The 21,110-nt window shown below is 39.9% G+C and overlaps 1 protein-coding gene across 1 annotated transcript in view; it reads left to right on the top strand.

Annotated features, from left to right (window-relative positions):
* The window catches only part of LOC122685964 (guanine nucleotide-binding protein G(q) subunit alpha), a 303,372-nt gene that overhangs the window by 204,993 nt on the left and 77,269 nt on the right, over positions 1–21,110 (top strand). The window contains exons 3-5 of the mRNA XM_043891012.1: positions 1,605–1,759; positions 18,000–18,128; positions 20,451–20,580. Coding sequence (XP_043746947.1) covers positions 1,605–1,759; positions 18,000–18,128; positions 20,451–20,580 — 414 coding nt within the window. The remainder of the gene's footprint in view (positions 1–1,604; positions 1,760–17,999; positions 18,129–20,450; positions 20,581–21,110) is intronic.

The raw sequence follows: 21,110 nt of genomic DNA, 5'->3' as shown, positions 1-21,110 counted from the left end.
AAGCTTGACCTTAAGGTATAAGATATGAGACATACCTGCTGGGCAGAGTGGAGCACGCCCCACACCCAGGGTTTCGTGCTTGGAGGAGGTCCACTTGAGCAGGTGGGACCAGGATAGTCTTTGGTATCGACATGGAGCAATGGGTCCCACAGAGCATAGCACTGGGGATTTGTTGGGGAACCAGTGACATATTTTCAAAGCAGGGGTTTCATGGGAAGCTGTGATTGGCCTAGGCCCACCTGGAGTGACACTTGGAAACAGGACTTCAGGATAGTCAGATTGCTGGGATAGGACAAATTGTCTGGGCAGGGACTAGGTACATATAACAACTTTAGGGATTCATCTTCCAATATTGGGGTGCAGGGCAGACCTATAGGGCTTCTCACTGACCAGATCTGGCGGTCAGGGTCAAAGGAGAACCAGCAAGAAAGGTGGTTTCTTCAATCTCATCATGTTAGGCTTTGTAAAACCTTATTTAAGTGAAGATTAGTCTAATGACATGGGTTCCCTTCCGTCTTATGGGATGAGAAGGAAGAGGAAGACTGGGAACCAGACATGCCTAATCACAAGGTTAAATGTATTAAATTCTATCTGCTTGAAACTCTATGAAAGGAATAATTAGGTCATCATGTAATCAAGATAGCCATTCACTAACCTAGTTCAGAAGTTTGCATATCTGTACAAAAGCAGGACAGTTTTAATAAATTAGCAGCCATCTGCCTCCAGTTTTCAAGATAATTAGTTATTATGTCTGTTGATTTGCACATTTATGTACTGTATAATTTACATGTATACTACACCTATGAGACCTGTTTTGTATTGTTAGGCAGTGGTGTATGGTGGTTAATTTGGAGGTTGACCATACATTTTGATTTCAGTCTTTTTGAAAATTTTTTAAAAGTCTTTTTACGTCTTTCCTACTAAATGTTGTATATAATGAAAATAACAAAGTCCTTCTTCTGTGTTAAAAAAAAAATTGAATAGGCTCTTCAGTCTGATAAGATATGAGGTAGATATAAAGTAAATATTGAAAATTTGGGTGTGTGGGAGTAGAGGGGTCATGGTCACTATTGTGCAAATCAAATCATTACTACTAACTGTTCTAGTAGTTTTACATCCTAATCCTCACAGTGAATCATAGAAACTAATGCTGATTAGTTGAGTCTCGTTGAGTTTCTGCTGAGATACAACACTCATGGGCTGGGTATATTCTGTGTTTGATCATAATAAACTATAAACATAGAGGGGGTAAATAACCCAGTCTTTTCCCCTTTAAGAATATGAGCTGTTTTAGGATTATGATCATCACCTGATAACAGTCATTATTTGTGGCTTATCGTCCTCATTGTTCCCATGGGAGCTGAACAGTCTGCTTTTCTCTTGTCATCCCTAGGTAGCTTCAGCATTTACTCTAGAGGAAAAGACCTGGGACTGGGTTTTATCTAAGGAAAAGAAAAAAGAAGCAGCATTACTTTATTATAAACCAGTTTGAAAACCAATATATGAGGAAAAACCTCACTTGTGCATAATGCAGTGTGCAAGCCAAGGCAATTTTCTTCAATAGGAAGGAGATTAAAACTGCTATTTTTTTTTTTTTTAAACAGGCTCATGCACAGTTAGTTCGAGAAGTTGATGTGGAGAAGGTGTCTGCATTTGAGAATCCATATGTAGATGCAATAAAGAGTTTATGGAATGATCCTGGAATCCAGGAATGCTATGACAGACGACGAGAATATCAGTTATCTGACTCTACCAAATAGTGAGTATTCCTCCAGGAGGCCCTTTGCATCTTCCTCTTTTCTTTCATGGTTCTCTGCATGTGAGAACCTTTCTCTTCTCTGTCCTGTGTATCGCATCTGATTCTGACTGCACAGTTAGGAAGTACAGATATTAAATTTGTGCCACCTTTATAAATTTAGACTTTATGTAAGGGATTGGCCTCGTGAGTCGGGGAGAGTATTTCTCTTATTGTTTTCTGTTTGAAAACCAACTGAAGACTCTAGGAATCTGCATTCACTCACCCATCTCTTCCCCCAAATTGTAAACCAGTGATTTTTCAAACATGTGCTTCACTGTGATTTGAAATCTGATAATAATTTTAATGCAAGTTGTTGATCTTATTCGTGTGTTGGAAAGCACCTACACAGAAGAACCTCTAACAAATACACTTGATTATGGCTTCTCAAACATCAGACTTCCTGGTTTCCAGACATAGGATCTTGACTGCTTTCTGGGACCCACTGTTTTGTTGATGGATGGGTTTGCTTTTGCATGGAAATTGCGTGTGAGTCTAATTTTGCATGCATTCCAGAATTATTTTGTGAGCTGTCGATCACAGTCATGTGTCCTAGGAGGGATTTGCATCCTAGAGAGATTTGTTAATTCTCTAGATTAAATCTTGCCAAACAGAAAGAAAAGTAAAGATTTGGCAGTCACTGGATTAATGTAATCAATGTGGTCAGCAATGTAGATAATCGGGCGCCTTAAAAAATGGAATTTTGTTTTTTTTAGTGGTTTTTTTTCAGATTTCTGTCTCCATTAATTATGTTAACCCAGCATCTGCCTCTTCTGTTGGTTCTGGGCAGACAGAAGAAAGGGTGGGAAGTATTCGGCAGCCTTAGGCCAGTTTGTATGTCGAAATGACCCTCTGAATGCGGGCCGGACTGTGGGGGAAATAAGGAGCCCTGCATGCAGACTGACATTGCCTAACAACGCAGGGAAGATCCCAGAGCAGCCGGGCTCTGTTTTTGTAGTAAAGTAGATCACGCTCCTACCCTAGTTCTAGGCGTTTGTTTAAGAAAAGTTATGATTCAGGTCAGCCACAGAAATATTGCCTGGCCAAAACAGTACTTGGATTCCCAAGGTAAATCTGAATTACGTCATTCTGAAAAGTGACGTGAAATGCTCAGGAGACCGTGTCTGTCGTGTTTTAAGCCGGTACCCACCCCGTGTGTCTCTGAAATGCGTGCTTCCTCGTTCCTGGCTTCCTTTGTCCTCCTTGCACACTGCCTGTCTTCCTCTTCTGTGTCTGCCTTCCTTCCTTCGCCTCACCCCCTTCCTCTTTCCCTCTGTCCTCTCCCCTCCCCGAGTTCCAACTGTGTAAGTTTCTGTAAGTACAGAGATGAGAAGATGCATTCAACTCTTTTTGGTTCCAAATTCTGCCCCCTCAACCTTTGACCAGCTGTCTTCCTTTTGCATTCTGCCCCCTCCGTCCTTATGTTTCCTTTGCCATTTCAGATCTCATCCATCTCCCCACATTGCTGCCGTGTTTTACCCCTTGTCCTGTTCCTGCTTGCTGTGTCTTCCCCTGTCTGCTGGCTTCCTTATCCGCCCTCGGCTCTGATGCTCCTTTAACTCCTCCACTTCTCGATTCACTACTGTGATGCCTCTCCTGGCCCCTACCGATGAAGAACTCCTCCATTAAAAAGTTACATTCACTAAGAAATCCTGTTGCCTCCCATCATTTCTAAATCCCTTTCTTTTTACTTTAGCGTAAAGCCTGTTTCTCCCCCTCCTCACCTGTTAGAGTCTCTACCTGTCACCTAAATCTCTTCTCCCTACAGAGAAGTCCTGTGACTAGGGCAACAGAGCGCCAGTGTCCGATAATGATGTGCTTACCGAGTTAGGGCTTCCCGTTAGCAAACGATTTGCCTCCTGCTCCTGGAATAAGCTCTCTGAGAGATTCCTATTTGCCCTGAGGACACCTGGGTCAGCTGCTGCAAGCTGTATTCCTGAGACAAAGCTCCACCACTTGTCTGGTGACATTACTTCAGCTCAGATTTGTGGATTCCTAGACAGGTACCCATCAGTTGCTTTAAGGCTAAGAGTTATCCGCAACAGTTACTCCAGGCCCATGTTAGCACTGTGATGCTGGGAAAAGCCACCATCTTAGACTTCGGCCACATGGGCTGCATCTGCCATGAAAACACGCTCACTCTGTAGGCACATCCCTCATGTTAGAGCTCAAGACGCGGGGGCAACTGGGACAGGCTGATATCAACCCCTGCAAATGATGACTGTTTAAACAGTTCTAGTTTCCCTTGGTGGGGATAGGGAGAACTCTATTTTCTAAACATATACATGTGGACATATGTGTGTATGCACATACACCTATTGCATTTTGCATGTATTTATACAAAAGTAATTAAGTTATAACAACATGTCCCTATATACACTTGAGTGTGCCTCTTTAAAAAAAAAAAGGACATTTTCTTACATAAGTAATACCATATTGTACCTAAAAACTAATCATCAGTCCTTTTTATCATTCTATATCCAGTTCATTTTCATATTTCCCAACTTCTTCCAAAATGTTCTTTAGAGCCAGTTGGTTTTAGGACAACGTGCTGCGTTTGGTTTTTATGTCCCTTAAGTCTCTTAATCTATTAGAAGCCTGTTTCACATTTCACTGGCATGTCAAAAAGACTGGCCTGGATTGGATCTGACTGCTGCATCATTGCATGATTTAACTTTCTCCTCTGCCTCTTGGATTTTCTGCAAACTGAAAGTCACATTTAAAGGCTTGGTTAGATTCCAGTTAAACACTGTCAGTAGAACACACAAGATTTTGTGCACTGGTTTACACGTCATTGGTAAGTTACGGTTCACCAGTGAGTAGAACACACTCTAAGTGATCTTGTGCACTGGTTTACCCATCATTGGTAAGTTACGGTTCACCAGTGAGTAGAACATACTCTAAGTGATCTTGTGCACTGGTTTACCCATCATTGGTAAGTTACAGTTCACCAGTGAGTAGAACATACTCTAAGTGGTCTCGTGCACTGGTTTACCATCATTGGTAAGTTACGGTTCACCAGTGAGTAGAACACACTCTAAGTGATCTTGTGCACTGGTTTACCCATCATTGGTAAGTTAAGGTTCACCACAGTGTTTGGGCACTGACAGCCTCCATGATGGGTTTTTTCCTTCTGCCCCAAAAACAATCTGTGTGGGGTGACTTTGTCATTGTGTAGTCTCCAGTTCCCCATCAACTCTTCACCTGATGTTTTAATTCCAATCATTAAGTCTTGTCTGGTATAAGAATTCCAACTTTTATCAGTTGGTCTGAGTTGGCATTCTTCTGTGAAGTACAAGGTTTTCATCTCTTGATGCTATTATCCTGAAATACATTTTCTGCCAAAAAGTATATGTTTCAATCTTTTTGTTACAGTAATTTGTTACATAGACTAAATAGATGGTGACTGTATAATTTATCATCAAAACCAGGACATTTTGGAAGGAAAGGGTTACTATTAATCACTATAGTGAAATAGGTGTAAACTGGAAATCTCCTAGTCAAGCAGGAACATTTGATCATCTTAGCTAAATGAAACCTAGGTTTCATTTTTCTCTTTGTTTTCTCTAGAAGACTCTTGTTTACTTTCAGGGATTAGAACCAATCAGTTCCTGCCAATTATGGAAATTGTGTGTGTAAACCTGAGTTAGCTGGCCCCATGTTTCTGTTATCTTCATAGGATATTTTGGCACTTTTTGTATTATAGCTCAGTGCCCAAGATGCCTAGCTGGCCTGCCTTTCATTCCATTGTGCCAGGAGACCAAGTTATTGGAGTCATTTTATTCTTCCTGATCTTAGTCCTGGGCACACTCCTTTTCTTAGCCAGGAAAACCCTCCCAGCACACAGATAAGACCAATGGCCCTTTGGATTCACCCATCCACTTGTGTATTCCACATGTCATTCCAGTGTGCTCCAGGGAAGGTCCCTTGAAGTTCGGGAATAGCGCTGATGAGGCTGTAGGTCACCTGTCTTGAGCTTCACTCATTCCCAATACTGAACTCATTTTCACAGAGTGACTCAACACAATTCCTTTCTCTGAATTTGAGATAGTTGTTACCCTTTTCCTTTCTGACTTTTGTGTACTTTCCACTGATATATCTTTAGTATTTTATCCTGCATCTTTGCTTCATGTGGGGCTTTTATGTTGCTCTATCTTTATGATAAAAGTTTTAAAACTTTGTTGATATTCTGTATCTAATTTCTTAGACAGTATCACCACCTTACAGAATTTAAGACCAGCCTCCCTGAGTGCTGACTGTCTCTCTTGTGGCTTTTCAGTTTAGACTTGGGGAACATGTAGATATTAATATCTGATCTCTAACAGTGTGAGAATCGGTGCCTGCCATGCACATCTGCTTAAAGTTTGCAGCTTAACAGCAGTTTTCTCCAGAAACCTGCTGGTTGTGAGAGTCAGTGCAGGCCACTTGCCAGGAATACTGAGAACAGAGCCCAAGTATGCCTCTGTTCTTCTTATCTCTCTGAACTCCTATTTATCCTTCAAGACCCAATTCAAGAGTCACACCCTCTGAAAGTCTTGCCCAATACCAGAGGTTATGTGTCACTATGCCATGTGTCTTTTTTTTTGAATGGCTGTGCTGGTTCTTCGTTGCTTCATGGACTTTTCTTTAGTTGCGGCAAGCAGGGACTTCCCTCTAGTTGGGGTGCATGGGCTTCTCATTGCGGTGGTTTCTCTTGTTGCCAAGCATGGGCTCTCGGGCACATAGGCTTCGGAAGTTGCAGTTCCCAGGCTCTGGAGCTCAGGCTCAATAGCTGTGACACACGGACTTAGTTGCTTTGTGGCATGTGGGGTCCTCCCGGACCAGGGATTGAGCCCATGCTCCTCTGTTGGCAGGCAGATTCTTTGCCACTGAGCCATCTGAGAAGCCCTGCCCTGTATCTTAACACTTGTACAAATCTCTTTTGTATCTGTTATCATATTTATTGAAGTGTTACTCCCCTCTGCCCATAGTGCTTAACATTAGGTGCTCACGTTTGACCTTTGCAAATGATTATTCCATGGAATAACACTTAGATAATTTCCACAGTTTCAGTGACCATGATGTAGGCACTATCTGTCTTTGGCTGCAATAAATGAACTATGATGTGCCAGAGCTACAGGCATTTAAGTCTCTTTTTTTCCTGCCGTTTTTGAAGGTCTGGCATCCTTGAAAAGCTATTACCAAAAGAGCTTGAAGACTTTTTTTTTTTTGCTGACCACTTCCTATGTGTTAGATTCTGTGTAGTAGTTTACATGCAAAGCTGTAGATATTTCTTATTATCTCCATGAAACAGAGGAGAAAATAGGGTGTCAGAGGAGATGAGTAACTTGTTTAAGGTCACACAATTAGTAAGTGATAGAAGTAAGAACTAAAGTCAGATTTGCTGCCTCCAGAGCCCAAGTTTTTAATCACTTAAACCTACCCTCACAGAGGAGGATAGATGGATGGATGGATGGATAGATAGTTGAATGACTTAATAAGGGATTGATTGATTGATAATTGACAGGTATGTCGATGATAGACTAATAGATAAATTTTTTGTTTGCTTAGTCCCTGAGTCATGTCCAACTCTTTTGTGACCCCATGAACTGTAGCCCACCAGGCTTCTCTGTCCATGGGATTTCCCAGGAAAGAATACTAGAGTGGATTGACATTTCCTTCTCCAGGGAACCCACCCAGGGATCAAACCCATGTCTCCTGTATTGGCAGGCAGACTCTTTACCACTGAGGCAGCAGGGACGCCAGTAGATAAATACCTGTGAGTTTAAAATCACTTACCATGAAAGATGCAAATTATCTATTAATCTTCATAATGTTATTGCAGTGCCAGGTGGTAAGGAACCTGCCTGTCAATGCAGGAGATGCCAGAGATGTGGGTTTAGTCCCTGGATCAAGAAGATCCCCTAGAGTAGGAAATGGTAACCCACTCCAACATTCTTGCCTGGAAAATTCCATGGACAGGGGAACCTGGCAGTCTACAGTCCATGCGGTTGCAAAGAGTCAGGGATGACTGAGTGTGAGCACGATAGTGTTGCCTGTATGTAGTTCTGTATGTGTAAGATCAGTGGGAAAATTAAGTAGAATTTACTGGGAAATATACCCACAAGGGTTTTGATTATCATCCATTTTTAGATTTTCATTTAACTGTGCCACCTGGGAAGCTCTAACTATGTTTAACAATATATCAGTTGTTCAAACAACATGGAAGATGTTGTAAGTCAGAGATAATTGAGAAATACTGTTTTCTTTATTTTAGTCTAGAGTCTTAACCTTTTTTCCCCATATTCCATCCAATCACTTTTTGGAGTCAAACTAGAACCATAAAAACACTAAAATAAGTTGAGCTTTCCTTTTTCTACTTTGATTAGCCAACTTGCTGATCATAATAAAACAGTCAGATGGCTCAAAGGACAGGCAATACTGGCAGAAGCAAAGAGATGGGAAATTCTAGATGAGCAGTTTAGGAAAAATTTTCTGTTGGCTTTCATTTGGCATATTCTTCCAGTTCTATTTAATGAAAGACTAAAAAAGCATTCTAAGATGCAGGAGAGTTTTGTAGATTCCCTTATTACTTTTTTTGTTATTGATTTTTTTTTAAAAAGTCTGAGGACTCTGAATATCTTTAGATAAAGAGTACAATAAACAGATGGCTGTAGGTTTACTTTTTTCCCCCCCCTTTTTTTGCTATGGTTCACCACCTGCCTTAATATAGTGAGACATCAGGTCAAATGAGTTCACTGCCTACAGTACCAAAAGCTCCCTGACATTAGCTAGAGAGCACAAATCTCAATCAACCTGTCATGTAACGCGAAGTGTTCACACTGCAGGCATTTGGCGAAAGACTGCTCTGTCCATGTTTACTGTAAAGTGAAAGTCGCTCAGTCGTGTCTGACTCTTTATGACCGTATGGACTATGTGTTCACCATAAGGGACCAAGTAATCCCTAACCTTGCTTTCCTGAAGGGCCCTCCAAGGTTGTCAGTAAATCAGAAACCTTTCTGAAATTTCCGCATGTTCCACAACCCATAAATCCAAAGTACGTGATAATTGACTTTTGAGCATAAGTCAGATTTGGAGTTTATTTCTAACTTCATGTTTAAATCTTTATTTTAAAAATGCACAAGGAATTTGAATGTTGAATTTTAAGTGCAAAATGAGTTTTTGGAGGTCGATTAGCATATCTATCTGATTTCAGGCTGAATCCTTGAAGAAGTACCTTGTTAATTGACTCATGTGCCAAACACTTGAACCCAAGAGTGTGTAGGCTCTGACTCTCACAGCCATTATAACTTTACTCTTTATCTGATGATTAAAAAGAAGTATAAGCCTACTGCAGGCTTTTAGAGGCAGATGAGACATCATATGGTGAAACCATTGAGTCAAAGTCTAGCATTTAGTGGAATTACATCTGCCTCTCCTCTCCTGTGGGACTTTGGTTCTGTAAGTTGCATTTGCCTCAGATAGTGCGATGTGCTCTGTAACCTCTAAACTCCCTTGTAAATTGTGAAATCCTTTGATTCTGTAACCGTAGATTGCCTTTATCTGAGAAACCATCATCCTCTGCAGTCAAGAGAAAACCTGGCACTCCTCCCCAAATTTACCTGGAAAGGCATAGGCAGAGAGATTATTCTCTACATAGTTAAATTACTCAAAATGCTATTTTGATCTCAGAAGAGGATAATTGATCTTGACTATGTTTGCCTTTTTTTTTCAAAGAGTGACAGTAATAACATGGAATGGACCTTTTTTCATCTGAGTGACATATTTACTTCTGTTTTTGTTTTCTTTTGTCTAATGAGCTGTATCTCCTAATAACCTTTCACAAGAATGAAACAAAATACACCCTGTAATTTGGGCTCTCAGTTGGCTCAATGATAATCCACCCGCCAATGCAGGAGATGTAGGAGACTCTGGTTTGATCCCTGGGTTGGGAAGATCCCCTGGAGGAGGAAATGGTAACCCACTCCAGTATTCTTGCCTGGAGAATCTCATGGACAGAGGAGCCTGACGGGCTACAGTCCATGGAATCTCCAAGAGTTGGACACAAGTGAGCATGCACACATCCTGTAGTTTGTCTTCCACAGTGAAGAATCCATCAGATTCTAAGACTTGGTCTCTAGTATTGCTTTTCCAAATGCCTGGAGCTGCTAGAGATGGTAAGACTTAGATAAGACTAACTTCTTTCTAACCTTTATTACAGAGATGTGATAGGGGAAGGGCTTACCTCAATACCTGCTGATCATTCCTTGACTCTGCTTGAAGAGTAGACGGGACCGGAGACACGCCTCACTCTATCACTTTGCTGCTTGCTCATGTTTTGGCAGAGCGTTTGCATGTTCAGTTGCTTGACCTCTTCTTTACAGTCCTTACCACAGTCCACTCAGGACGACGTGATACCCAGATGAAAACAGGGGCGCTGTTACTACAGAACAGGTTTGGAAAACCTGTAGGCCAAACTCAGCCTGCTGCCTGTCTTTTATCAATGAAGTTTTATTAGGACATAGCCAAGCACATTTGTTTATGTATTGTCCAAAGCTCGTTTTGTGCCCAGTGGCAGAGTTTGAATCGTTGCAACAGAAACTGAATGATACACAGAGCCTAAAATACTTACTGACTGATTTCAGCCCCCATCCCGACCCCATAAAAGAAAAGAGAAAAGCTGCAACTTCTTCCTCCGTGGAAGGAGACTGAAGATTAAAAGGCAGCTAGTATTCTGCTTCCGCTTCTGCCATTTAGGGAGACCCTACCTTATGCCTGGGATGCTCAAAATCAACCTGGAAATTTGTTTTCGAGGACGGAGAAAGGATGGCCCACTGTTCCCCAGCAGTACTCCATCAGTAAACTTCAGATAGGAAGTGAGCTTCAGAGAGCTCTAGATTGTGTTCCCTGGCAGTACCTCTAAATGCCATGCAAAGGATGTCCAGTACTAACGCTGGAATAAAGGACCAGAAACGTTGACTGAGTAGATTTGGCTCTGAGAACAAGGATTGTGTCTCCTGTGTCTTGGCTTTGGCCCCATGTGGTGCCCGCTACAGCTGGTTTAGGTGGGCTTGATGGAATTTAACAGTCAGTGTAACCAAAGGTAGGACTGACCCGCTTCTGAAAGGGGCCTAACATAACACGTGCCTACTAGGAGGTGACCCCACCTCCAGTCTGAGATGAGCCCAGGACCTTTGCTTTCTCCAGCCAGCCCGTTCCTTTATTTTTCGACTCCTCACCTGCCAAGCCCTCTTTAAACTCTGATGGGCTTACCCTGATGTTCTTCTTCATGAGCACAAGCGCTTCTTGATTTGAAGAATTTTGATCTATGATTAGTTTAACTAGCTTAATATGACCAGCTCCTCAAACCCAGACATCCTTGTTAAAATGAAAGTTTTGATTCTATAAAACCAGTATCCAAGTTAAGGAGACATGACCGTGAGAGACCTACTTGAGTCAGCAACCTTTTGCTCGTGGCCGTCTCTTGTCTACCATCACTGGAAGCTCTTTTACGAGCCACATCTTACCTGCACTGTAAGTTGGCTGTTAGCTGGCATATTTATCTCCATTGCTAGAACACAAGCTCCTTGAGGACAGGATTCACATCTTTTTTTTTCTCCGTGGCTCCCACCCAGGGCCATGCACAGCGCCTAGCCTTCAATATAGGCTTCCAGGGAAAGTTGTTGAATAATAAAAGAGTAAGTAATTTATGTGTCTGCTGATTTCTTCCCATCTCTCTTCTCTTCCCCCTTTAGTGTGTTCTAGTCCCCTTAGGTCTGCACCATGTAACTCATCCTCCACTTTCTATGCAATTCTCCAGTGACCAGTTCATAATCATTTCTCCCTTCTTAATGCATTCATAGTTAGCACCTCACAATTTGGCACCTAATTATTTCTTAATTGATTCATCTGTGCTATCTTTTCTTCCCAGGTAACCTGATGTCCCTACAGGCAAAGAATATGTGTGTGTATATATATATGTATTTTTTACCAGCTCCCTGTGCCAGCCCCCCTCCCTCTCCAACACACACAGTGATTTGAATTTGACATACAAAAGATTTTCAGTAAATATGTGTAAGTTAACTGAAAAATGAATTAAGCACTGTCATTACAGTTCAAGAGAGGCAGACTAGAATAAAAAGTAGCCTTCTGATGCTTGATACATCTTAGAAGTATAAAAATTGTGTCAAAATTAGTCAGCAGCTTTGAAAATTGTCATATAAAAGATGAATAAATTAACAAAGCCAAACAGGCAAACTGAAAAGGCCTCTCTTCCTCCCTCCTGTTCTCTTTCTGTGTCTCTGTCTCTTTCACTCTCTCTTCTATTTTTGTTGTTTTATAGTTGATTTGGGACTCCGTGGTAAAGCATCCGCCTGCAGTGCAGATGATGCAAGTTCAGTCCCCGGGTCAGGAAGATCCCCTGGAGAAGGAAATGGCAACCCACTCCAGTAGTCTTGCCTGGGAAGTCCCATGGACAGAGGAGCCTGGTGGGCCACAGTCCGTGGGGTCCCCAGAGTCGGACCCGACTTAGTGACTAAACCAGCACTACACCACACAGGTGATTTGCAGTGTTAGCCTCAGTGCACAGCAATTGATTCAGTTATATGTGTACATATTCAGTTATACATATACACATATTCATTATTTTTCAGATTCTTTTCTCACGTAACTTTTCACAGAACCTGAAGTAGAGTCCCCTGTGCTATAGAGTAGGTCCTTGTTGGTCATCTATTTTGTATATAGTTGTGTGTGTATATCATTCCAAGCTCCTGATTTATCCCTTCCCCCACCAATGTTGTTTGTTTGTTTTGCTCTATTAATTACAAGGTCAATTTGTTTGAGCACCAGACTTAGTTAGGAATCTTTTGCTCTGACCTAGGCCTGGTCCTAGAGCCTGCCTGAATCACATATAGCTGCCAGCTCCTTCCCCCACTTGACACTAGTAGTCTCTTTATGGTTGACATTGAGATCAGCTATCCATATATAACATACTGAAACTGTTTATAAATGCAGTGATATAGTATCTTTTTATGAGTTATTTAATTGACTTTCAAAAAATCTGATTTTCTGAGTTGGTTTAGTTTTTTGGCAAAGGAAGATTGAAATACATGGTCTTTCCTATTTTATCCCACAGAATATTTTCCCTTGAGTAGCTTTCATAAACTGTGAGGTTGCAGCCCCCTGCTACCCCTAGGAGATCTTATTTTAAATCTGGAATTTTGTATTTAAAACAAATAATTTCTTATGAGCAAATTTTCTGCTGTACCTCCTTGAACTCTGATCATGGTGTGCAGATGTTAAAGAGGAAAAAGGAAAGTTGAGCTCTTGAGAAGATGAAAGTGTTTGTGTCATGAGTAATCAGAAATCCCGTGCCACTAAGCCACCTAACCAGATCACTAGCCAGGCTCTTCCGAACAGCAGGATCTACCGAAGGAGAAGGGGGCACATAGGTGGGTCTTGGCACCAAAACCTGTGCTTGACTGTCCCCTCAGGATGGCAGTTATGCAGAACGGTTACTTTCTTTTTTTTTTTTAATTTTAAAGTTCACTTTGAACGTCTCTTTTACTTTTTTCCTTTGAATCCTGTGGTCACATAGCAACTGTACAGTGACTGTGTGTTTCTAGTGTCTTAGCTTCCAGTGCTTTTGCCAGTGTCAAAGAAGATCTCAGGCATGATCCAGCTTTCAGGTACCCTAAAACTGTTGCTCTTACAATGAGGTCTTAGTTTTTTTTTTCTTTTTTTTTTAATGAAGTCGACCTAGTTTTTCTAACCTTCTTTTCAATAATTAAAAATGTAAAATTCTACCCAGAGTCATTTTCTGTGCCAGGGCTTCGCCTTAATATCTGACTTGAACTGCAGATCTCTTATTAACACAGCCTGTGTAGGAGGCTCTTACACAGGAGTTAAAGAACCCCGATACATGGCCCATAGTGTTGTTACATTAAATGCTCCAAGGTGCCATATTCAGTTATCTTACTATGTTTGGTTGGCTGTAGACCCAATGTCAGAGATTTCTTTTTCCACTTACCACCCACGGGTTCTTTCCCCCTTTTGGTATAATTGATAAGGCTTGTATGCCTAATACTTGTGTTAATTTTTTTAACCGCAGCTGTAATATGATACAGTTTACTTGCTGAGTCATCTCAAAATTTTATTCATGTTTCTTTCACTTAAAAAAAAAAACCACTTGAATTTCTAATTTCTATGCTATTCTTGGCTTAGATTTCAATTATCCTTCCAGTCATAGGTAGTAGAGTAGGGTTTTTTCTTTTTACTTTAAAAAAAGTTCTCATTACGTGTCAAATTGGAGCATAAATTAAATTTGAAGGTCAACTCAAAACAGTATTCTTGCCTAGAGAATCCCATGGACAGAGGGCCCTCACAGGTTGCAGTCGATGGGGTCTCAAAGAGTTGGACACAACTGGGCGACAAACACTTTCAAAACTGTTACCGACAAACTTGTCAAAAACTAAGGAATCTCTTTTAAAAATATTCAGAAGAGAGATGCCATATTTAATTTGATTGGAGCATATTATTTTCGTGACATTCAAGTTTATCCCATATATTTTTAATCATTTAAAGTAATGGATTATATCCCATTTATGAATTTATTATTGTTCTGTAACCAGAGATGGGATCCTGAAGTTAAGTGTAAAAGGAATTTAGCAATTACAAACTGTAATTATAAACAAATGGGCATCATTTCCTTAAGTCTTTCATATAAATCAGTCATGCAAGAGAAGGATGTCTCGTGGATAATCACCAAGGATTAGAGACAGATCAAACAGTTTCCCAGAAAATTACTGTCTCCAAAAGACGCATTCTTTCCTTCCCTGATAAACTCCCCTATTCCTCCTCTTCATATAACCCTGTTCTTCCCACAAGTTAGTAAACTCCTTTCAGCAGGGATCACATCCTGGGGATCTTCATTTCCTCAGCTCCCATCAAGATGGTTGTTGAATTTCAGGATGACCCTGCATTTTTTCATGGTAGGAAAAGAACCATGGAAATTTTACTAAGACGAGCCTCTGTTGTCTTGCTTTTCACTGAAAACCATCAGAATCCTGTTTCTTCCATTAAAGATACTGTGTCACAATCATCTGTTAATAAGGGACCACTCCCTCTGTTTGCCCGGGATTAGAGTGAATTCCAGGGCCTGAAAGCTTGATACTGATAGGCATAAAACGGATGTACCAATTATATCATTCAGTGGCCAGGCCCTGAAAGAATATCAGGAAGCACAATAACTAAATGAGGTTAAATGGATGCTGCCTTTCCTTTCTGTGTTGTCTTTACATTCATCAGAGGCATGTTAATTCAGAATTTGGTTCTTGCACAGTGCAGGCCAGTAATAACCCAGAGAGGTAGCTACATGAAGATGGGTACCTATCACCCCCATCCTCTTTTGTTTTCTCCCAGAAGGTGTAACCTACCTTTCTAACCACTACAGTGTTTTCTAGGAAGTAGTTTTAATTTGGGTCACATCTTGAGCAACTGCTATGTTCCAGTCCCTTGGTGGAGTGTTGGTGACTAGCCACAGACGAAGGGGGTCATGATCCCTGACCCCATGGAGTGCGAGAACCCTAAATGGGCAAATGTTGGTGGGGAAAATATTTTTTTTTTAAAGCAGTTATGAAGTTTTCAATTATTAAGTGTCTCAAAGCAGTGACGAGTGATTAAATCCCCATGAATGGATTGGAGTAAAATGAGTTTAATCGACTAAACTTTCCATTTTCAATCAATCCTAAATAAGTGTTCACTCCGAGACAGTTAAATAAGTCCCATGTGAATCATGGAGTTTTCTCTCTCTGACATCAGGAAAGAGCTACTACCAGTCACTTGTTACATATACATTGCCTTGGAAATGTACCTTGTACCTGTCACCATAGCAACACCCCAAGGATGACCTCAGCAGCCACTCAAAATCATTCCTACAAAACAAATTATAGCTATAATTAACTCTCTGAATTTACTCTGCAATGTAAGTTTGTCCAGACCTCGGTGTTTCTCTGTTAAAGGTTAAATGAATGGAATAGTCCAGCATGAACCCATCCCTCCCATATTCCATCAAAATTTCCCCCCCCCCCCCCCCCCAAACAGGAGATGCTTCAGTGGAAAGTGCAATTCAGTTAAGAGATTATTCCATTGTTACCTCTTCTCAGAATGAGACAAGGGTCAACAAATGAGCATGGGCTCGTCTTAGCGTGCTAGAATTCCATTTCTAAGGGAATAGAGTGGATTTTTTCCCTAAGCAAATGTGAAATGCACAAGGTGCTGTGAGTCCCTCCCAAGTCCTGAAGCCCAGGATGAGGGGGCCACATAGGATTGAGGCTTATGCAGGTAGAAGCTGTCCACATTGGCTGGTTCCTATCAGTCAGTGAGAGCTAATAGCCGGCTAGAGAATCATTGATGTGTTTGAGGTAAGGCCAGTAGAATACTCATTAGTTGTTTTGTATTAAAAATTTCCAGACTAATACGGTTTTGTCTTAAAGAATTGATACAGCTGCAAAAAGGTGGTAATTTATTTCTTTGTTAAAGCCAGACCCAGATCTACTGTTTTATGATCCCATGAATCTTAGAGACTTAATGTGGTATTTTTTTCACTACTCAGTTTCAAATTTAACCATGTCATTGATATGGAAACACCACTAGTAAGAAGGATATTTGAATAGTGTTAAAACTAACTCTCAGCATAGGAAATCATCCATCCATTCAGCAAATAATCATTAAGTATTATTTGCCAGGCACTCGTTTAGGTAATAAGGAATAACAGAGGGTGAGACAAAGTCTTTTTCCTGAATAGGTCATGTCAACTGAATGTTCATGCTTTTGCTAAGTTATGCCTCACACCAGACAGTCCCTGTTCTGTATCTCAGAGCTCACTCTGTCTTGTTCGTGGGCATACAGGTATTGAGGATGTAGTCTCTTTCATGTCTATAATGGTTCTACCTTCTCTTTAAATCTTTTTCACATGTTAGTTACTTTCTGTATATCCTTTGTAGTTGCATGTTTTGAAATGTTACCTGTGCTCCATACCTTTCAGGGCCAAAGGGAACATAGGTTCTCTTTGAAATCATGAGGATACCATGCAGAACTTACCTGTTTCTCATCAGTTATGTGATTTCTCACCAATTATGTGATTCTCACAGTTGCAAATATTTTTGCAATTTTAGAGAATGAAATATAACATTTTTGAAATGACAAAATTCTACTGATAGAGAATATATGTGTGGTTGCCAGAGGTTAGAATTGGGATGGGTAACACAAAGAAGTTTTTCTGATAGCAGAACAATTCTGTATCCTGATTGTGGTGACTGCACAGATCTCTATGTGAAATAAAATGTCATAGTTGTATAGACCCTCCAAAAATGTGTGTGTGTGTATATGTGTAAAAATTGATGAAATCTAAATAACGTCTGTAGTTTAGTTAATATTATTGGATCAATGTCAGATTCCTGGTTTTGATAATGTACTGTGGTCACATAAGGTGTTATCTTTGGGGGAAATTAAATGAAGGGCACAGGAGAATTCTCTGTAATATTTTTGCAGCTGCTTGTGAGTCTAAAATTATTTCACAGTGAAAAGGCTTTTTTTTTTTTTAATGGAGAAGTGTTATATAAGCAGATAAATTTAAAGTTTAGGTGTGATGATTCTATACACTGGGAATATCTGGCCTTAGATATTGATGCCTCAGTAGCTAGAAATCTTGTGGCTTCACATTTATTGTGAATGACTCAAACTTTGGATAGAGTTGAGGACATAGTATGCTGTTGTCTTATAAGGAAATACATTCCAGGAAAGGACTCTGGTGTTCTGTTAAAAAGAAAAAAAAAAAAAAATGCATCCTGACCATATGTGTCACTCTGTTGTCTGTTTATTTATACAAATAACGTTTGTGTAAATAATTCAAGAGCTATTTACTTTAAACTCCTGCTCAATCACCAGATCTGCTAAACAAGTACAGAGCAGGAGACTGATTTAAATCTTTTCTTCTCCCCCTTTACTTTTGGTCCGGGTTCTATTTGATTGTAAGAGAAGTGAGAAATACCGTGAACCGTGTCATCATAGAAGAACCTTGCTGTGACTTGTGGAAGGGTGACTGCACCTGTCACTTTCTGGTTTTCTCTTTCTTTTCTCTTAGGATGCATTGTTTCCCTTCCTTCTCCATCAGCAGGCCATGTGCGATGGTGTCACTGACTTTCTCACTGTGTCTTCCCTCCTCCAGCTATCTTAATGACTTGGACCGCGTTGCTGACCCTGCCTACCTGCCTACGCAGCAAGACGTGCTCAGAGTTCGAGTCCCCACCACAGGGATCATCGAATACCCCTTCGACTTACAAAGTGTCATTTTCAGGTAGTAACTGAGTCCATAAAATCCACTTCCCAGCTCTTACACCTGGAGCACGTTGGTGAATATATATTGAAACCATGTATAGACTTTAAAACAATAACACCTTTATACTAGTTACTATCATCAGGTACATAAATGAAGTAATGTGTCCCTGAAAGAGGAAGTAGAAAAAAGACGCATGAACAGGTTTCTTATTTCAGATTAAATCACTAAGAAATCAGTGAAATCAACATAAATTGCTTCAAAGATTTAAAAACACAAGGTTTTGAAAATGCATTGATTAACCTAGCCTAAATTTACATAGGAAAATAGAAGGAAGATTTATTACTTTCTCCTTCACTACTGCTATTCTTTCTGGGTAATACTTCAGCAGAAGTAGTCTAATTTTTTTTAAGATGAGAAAAAATAAGACTGCTTTCATTTAACCTCGTATTACACAATCGCTCCGTTGTACTTCTAGTTAGAATACAAGTCGCATGGTGCATAGAGGAATGAAACCATGTGAGTATGTTTTGGGGTCAGAAAGGTGAGTTACTTGGAAGAACCCATCCCATGTAAGGCAGCTACACAGAATACAGGGTTGTGAAGTGGGAGTTAATATAACTTCTGATAAGCAGGTTACTCTGATAAGCAGGTCCTCCTTAATTGCCTGCAAAGCACTGTGTGTTTTATTCTAATCAGTCTCAGCACCTGTGGTGGCATCTGGCTGCCTTACTACTCTGTTAGACATATCCATAAAGAGGGTGACACTTTGGAAATAATTTCTGAGCATCATTTTTTTCATCAATAAAATGGTTACGTTAGATGATCACTAAGGTTCCTTATAGCTTCAGCATTCTGGATTAAGTTTTGAGTTCATAGCATTTAGAGATCTTTCATTTGAAACACCACATTTCCATCTGGTTCTAACCTTATTAGAATATTTTCAGAAGACATGTAGCATTTCATGGAGATTTTCATCTCCTCTTTGCTTTATGATTAGTGAAATCTGAAACCATGTCACTATTCCATCTTGGGGAGGTTGTTTCCTTCATTTTGTATACTAACTCTTAAAGGACATTTTTTGGTACTTCAATAAAAGTAATGACAGAATAGTAATTTCTTGCTACAGTCAAAAGCATCTTATAGAGCTTAGCATGACAGGATTTCAGGGAATGAGGATTTCATATAAATGAACATATTATTCACTCAACACCAGAGAAGAACTAGCATTTTAATATTTATAAAGACCTAAGAATCTAGTTTTGATGTCTGTAGTTCATAGGTCTCCCTGGATCCATTGTTTTGCTCCTCAGATATCTCTTTCATGAAAACTTTTCAAAATAATCACTGGAACATCCTTGATTTCTTAATTTAGGTTTGACGCTGAGAGCCAGGAAGACACCAAGAACAACTGCAGTTCTCAACAAACACTTTCAGAACCCTACTCTCAAACTTTTTGTACCTAAAACTCTCATTTTCTGAAAAGATTTATCTTGTAAACATTGTGCACATTTTAGTCAATAGTTTGAAGAAACTTAGATTCAATATTAAGTTCTGCTAGATATTTTCATGTGTACATTAGCATTCAAGTTAATTGATGTCAGTTCCTGAGCAATGAGTTACCACAGAGTTGATGTATAAAAAACAAATTCTTGAAATAACTCATATGGTGGCTTCTTACAGCATCTTAATTTTATACACATGACTTCTTGCAGCATAGCAAGTTGATTTATGTATAAGGCTTATTGCACCATGTTATTGGCATGATTGTACAAATTATTGTCAACATTGGAAGAAAAAAACAGCCTCAAATGCTGGAAGATCAGTAGGGTTGTGTTTGCATTTACAGATTTATACACTCATGTTGAAATGTATGGCATCTTACATCTTTTAAATGCCTTTGCAGTCATCTCTAGCTTTTTTGAGAAATACATGAAGATATTCATTCTCATTTTATAGGAAAAGAAACTGAAGACAGTATTTGCCATTAGAGCGGAACACAAATAAAACTCATTTTGTTTCTGACTCTTCTATGCTTGGTCAAATAAAACACCCTTTTTGCTTGGCTTGGCACAGGATTTCTTTCTTTTTTTTTTTTACAAAGTCATAATTTTCATACATGCCAGGTAATTTTTTAATAACCACAGTGATTTATTATGTGGAATGTCTTGACTTTGATTTTGGGTAACAGAAAATTAGTAGATGGTCAATAAATATTAATTGAATTGACTTTGGTGACCTATTCTCTTCAGAAAGTATATTTCATAAGTTTATAAGTAAAGCTATATTTATATTGACGCTTTTCTTTATGTGCTATTAATATGAATATTATTCACCTTGCAGAATGGTCGATGTAGGGGGCCAGAGGTCAGAGAGAAGAAAATGGATACACTGCTTTGAAAACGTCACCTCTATCATGTTTCTAGTAGCGCTTAGTGAATATGATCAAGTTCTCGTGGAGTCAGACAATGAGGTGAGTGCTCTGTGAACAGGCAATGGATTATCATTTTAATATCTGATACAAATAACTGAAAGGGCTTGGGATAAACTGACTTCATTGCTTTCTTGACTACTGATTTGAGAATTTTTTAAATAACCCAAAATAACCCTGTTGTACCACTCAGAACAATAAGATGTTTGAGCAGGTCTGTGTGTTCAGGTCTAATTAGACCCTATTTGATACTTTTTACACTAGACAGAGGCTCTGAAAATGAAAATAACCAGGAAATCCCTAGGCTAATCATCACACTGTTTTATAGACTTCTTCCTACAGGATGGAGCTAAGGGTATTGGAGTGAGTCAGCCTGTTTTGTTTTGTTTTCATTTTGTTTGAATCATTGTTTGTGTGAGGGGTGGGTCCCAAAGAATACTCAAAATCTCTCTTGGCAAATGTGAGTGACTTTGCAGCTGGGCTCTAAATCAGTTTGTTCTGGAGCCAAGAAGTGTCCTGGTGATGTGGCCTCCCTGCTCTTACAGAATTTTGGAGGCTATTGCAAAACTTTA

The sequence above is a fragment of the Cervus elaphus genome, chromosome 29 (assembly GCF_910594005.1).
Source record: "Cervus elaphus chromosome 29, mCerEla1.1, whole genome shotgun sequence".
NCBI classification, from domain to species: domain Eukaryota; kingdom Metazoa; phylum Chordata; class Mammalia; order Artiodactyla; family Cervidae; genus Cervus; species Cervus elaphus.
Note: the sequence above shows the minus strand (reverse complement) of the source record. Positions and strands in the feature narration are given on the sequence as shown.